General features: G+C 35.0%; 1 protein-coding gene across 1 annotated transcript; it reads right to left on the reverse strand.

Moving 5' to 3' along the window:
• Positions 1-559: 559 nt before the first annotated feature.
• LOC116160453 lies at positions 560-3,519 on the reverse strand. Its single transcript, XM_031473645.1, has 2 exons — positions 2,624-3,519; positions 560-2,561 (listed from the first exon to the last, which is right to left on the reverse strand). The coding sequence occupies exons 1-2, from the start codon at positions 3,429-3,431 to the stop codon at positions 874-876; spliced, it is 2,496 nt and encodes an 831-aa protein (XP_031329505.1). The 5' UTR covers positions 3,432-3,519; the 3' UTR covers positions 560-873.
• Positions 3,520-3,873: the final 354 nt, after the last annotated feature.

The raw sequence follows: 3,873 nt of genomic DNA on the forward strand, positions 1-3,873 counted from the left end.
CATCTCATTTAGTTTTTTGTGTTCACGATTCTTTTGGAAGGGATAATAAATAAAATGTATATAAAAACCAAACTTTAACATACCAACCTGAAGATCTTTCCTAAATAGCTTACTTTCACCAGTAAAGTAAAATTGTATTCACTGTAACGCAACAATACGTAATTTATATCAATTTAAGAAGAAAACTTATAATTTATATTTGAAGCTATCAATTTAGAAGCGCGAGTGGCTAATTCGTCTCCTGCGCAATCCGCCTTTTAGTCAATTTCTTCCAAAAAGGTCTTTGTCGAGGACTAGTGCAATTGCGTAGCAGTATTGAAAAACGGTAGTAGTAAATAGACCTTACTTAGTTAAGATTTAACGTTATCAGGATGATAACAAACAAAGTTTATCTTCACACGCCAAAAAATATTCCATACGTTAATACGTATACCTACCAACAAAAGCTTAGGTATAATCCCTTTTTTGCGTAATAAACAGCAGTATGTTCCTCTTTGGTTGATTAAATGGAAAACTTTTAAACATTGACGAATACTAACTAGGGTCATGGCACCGATTATTGACCAGTTAAGCACATTTCATTAAAATAATATATATAGTTCCTAAACGACTGAATTTTAATTGAAACTATAAATGGTATAAAAAGTAGTGAGGTTTTGTGGTTCTATTTAACACCGAGGTTGGAAACAAACCTTTCATTTGTCATGAGAAAAAATTTTTTTTGTGAAAAAGTACCCAACTCACCAATTATTGACCAGCAAGAACTAATATCTGACCGGAATGTATCCAGTTGTTGACCACTAAAATAGAGTAAGTAAAACCACTGTTAAACGATAAAACATTTATTCCTCAAATATGTTTCCAAATTAATATTCAAAAGACATCTTTCGCGAACTTAAATTTGGTTCGATTTCCACTGATTATAACATCCGGTGTATCCAGTTTTTTAACAAACTGGTCAACATTTACAATACTGATGTCATTTTCTATGACGTTAAACAACGTGTTACTTTCTTCTACAGGCGTAAACGCTTGTACTTCATATTCGCAGCCATACATATTTTGCACAGAGCAAACATAGTTATGATACTTTTTCTTTCCTGGAAATGCAACAACATAAAAGTCACCAATTTTAATATCTTGCTTGAGTTTTTTAGACACATTAGGGTCTTCATTTTCATTGTCACTGCTGTAGTGTTCTGATGATACATCATCCATACTCGAGCCACTCTCTTGCCATTCCTCTTCCTCACTTTCTGAGCTATTGAGATCATTGATTTTGTTTCTCCTTTTCTTAATTTTAGATGCCTTTGATTTTTTGATTTCAGCTTCTTTGGCTTTTTCCTCTTGTTTCCGTTTTCTTAATGAAGCCTTTTCTTTCTTTGCTCTTTCTTTTTCCTTTTTGATTGTTTCTTTTTCTTCATGGAACTGTAACCATTTACGTGATGTTGTTGCATAAGGCAGCTTTTCCTTCTTACTTATCTCTTTTTTTTCGGGTGATTCTTCGGGCCAAAAAATATGATCCAGGAAGGCAGCGCTAACTTTTTTTGTTCCTGATTGTAATACTGGAAGTTTTAAAGTAATATCGCTGTGAATTATAACCCGTTTTTGTTCTTTGGCTGCATCTTCTTCGCGTTCGATCAAAATGTTATTAGTCGCATCACAATATTTATTGTACCCTGCTTCTTGATTTGTGGTCTCTATGATATCTTCCAATTCAGTATTACTAGTTTCTTGGTAGTCTGTTTCTTGATTTGTGGTCTCTATGATATTTCCCAATTCAGTATTACTAGTTTCTTGGTATTCTGTTTCTTGATTTGTAGTCTCTATGTTATTTTCCAATTCAGTATAACTAGTTTTTTGGCGAGTTTCTTGGTTTTCTGTATCTAATAGTATGTTCTCTGTTTTTTGATCCTGGCACCTCTTTTTCAATTTTCTCCAAACGTAATATAACTCTTTCGCTGATTCATCACAGATCCATTCTCCCGCTTCTGCTTGTTTAAACTGTTCTCGCCTTTCACTTGATATAAGTGAGTCGAAATACAGAAAATGAGGTACATCAAAAGTGGTTGGTTTGGTGGTTTCATTTTTGGTGGAGTCTCCCAAGATCCGCGAAGAATCGCGCATACATTTTGAAAAATCCACCGCCTCAACATCAAAAGGATATAAGCCACACTTCCGAAACCCATTTTTTACGGTCTCTAAACTAATTTGCTGCACTGATTTTTCCAACAAAATTGGAAAAGTGGCCTTATTCACTATTTTGTTGTTGTTGCTTTTTTTCCACTCAGAAACAACATTTTTCCATTTACATTTTAATGGAAAAAACAACGACACGTCGGCAGGCTGTAAAATGTGTGTTGCATTTGGAAGAAGAGCATACAGGAAAATGCCATTTTCACCACAAAATTTGCTTAAGCAATAAGTTAAGTGCGATTTGTGCCCATCGAGTATGTATAATATAGGTAACTTTATACCCTTGTTTCGTAACTGGGGCAATAAGGTGTTGGCCACGTAACTGAAAAACGTCTCACTAGTCATCCAGCCCTTTTTTGAACGACCTGAAATAAAAAATAAGATGTAGGTAAAAACCTTTTTAAGATGGAGCAATGAGACAACATACCAATGACCCACTCAGGATTTGTGTTCCTCACAATTTCTGCCGGAATCCTTTCATACGGGTAAACAATCATAGGAGGGTATATTTCTCCATCGGCGGATATGGTAAATAAAGAAGTGATACATTCTTTTTCAGATCCAGATTTCACTTCATAAAAGTTTTTCATACCACGGGGACCCAACACAAGTCCCGTCTTTGGGTTAGTGGCAAAACCTGACTCATCGGAGTTTAAAATTCTCGTCGGATCACTTAAGATATCCTCGGCGTTTTCTTCAATTAGGTATGTTCTCACTGAAGCATGCCACGCTCTTATTGATGCCTCAGTAACACACGCTCGCGCTCCATTAATAGATTCGGCATGTCGTTGAGTAATTTCCGGATGACGTTTTAAAAATGATGAAAACCACTTTTTGCCAGGCACTCCATCACGAAATTTGTGAACTCGATCATCGTTTTTAATAATCTCGCAAACAGTTTCACAAAGAGATGTTTTGTTAATAGGGAACCCCTTTTTAGCATTAGCGAGAAGCCACCTAACTAAGAGATCTTCCTCTTCTTTAGAAAGGATGGTAGGAGGGCCCATTTGTCTCGTTAAAGAAGATCTGCCTTTTAATTTGGTTATTAGGGTAGAATGAGGTACACCGTACAATCTTTCAGCTTGTCGAATGGAGCAGACATTATTTGAAATGTCATTGATAGCTTGTTGTAATTGTTCTTCGCTGTATTTGAAAAAACTCTTCTTCATTTCGCTGAAAATAAAATAAATCCGTTGACCATCAGAAAACACCAATAGTGGACCTACCTTGACCATGCGAAAACACTAATAATTGACCACTATATAATCGTGGTCAACTACTAGATTCATTTGAAAACACCTTATTTTTATAAACTAAAACGCATTCTCTACACTTATTCAAAGGTATAAAACAAACAAAGACACAAAATCTTGAATTCCTCTCAAACACCAATCGTTGACCAATTTGGACAACTACTGGTGTTTCACAAAATATTAAATTCTAGTAGTTGACCACCTATTTTTTTACAACAAAAAGGAAAAATTTAGCTACCAGCAAATACAACATTCTTTAATTTATATCTGAGGTTAATACTATGTCAACTAGTTTGTTAAAAAAATAAATACATTGAGAGATGATTACAGATAAGTAAAAACGAGCATACTCACCACGCTTATAAGCACTGTCACTTGTTGAACGCCGTGTTAATGTAAATTTTTTTACCGACTCAGAATTGCC

Source organism: Photinus pyralis, unplaced genomic scaffold (genome assembly GCF_008802855.1).
Source record: "Photinus pyralis isolate 1611_PpyrPB1 unplaced genomic scaffold, Ppyr1.3 Ppyr1.4_LG1, whole genome shotgun sequence".
NCBI lineage: Eukaryota > Metazoa > Arthropoda > Insecta > Coleoptera > Lampyridae > Photinus > Photinus pyralis.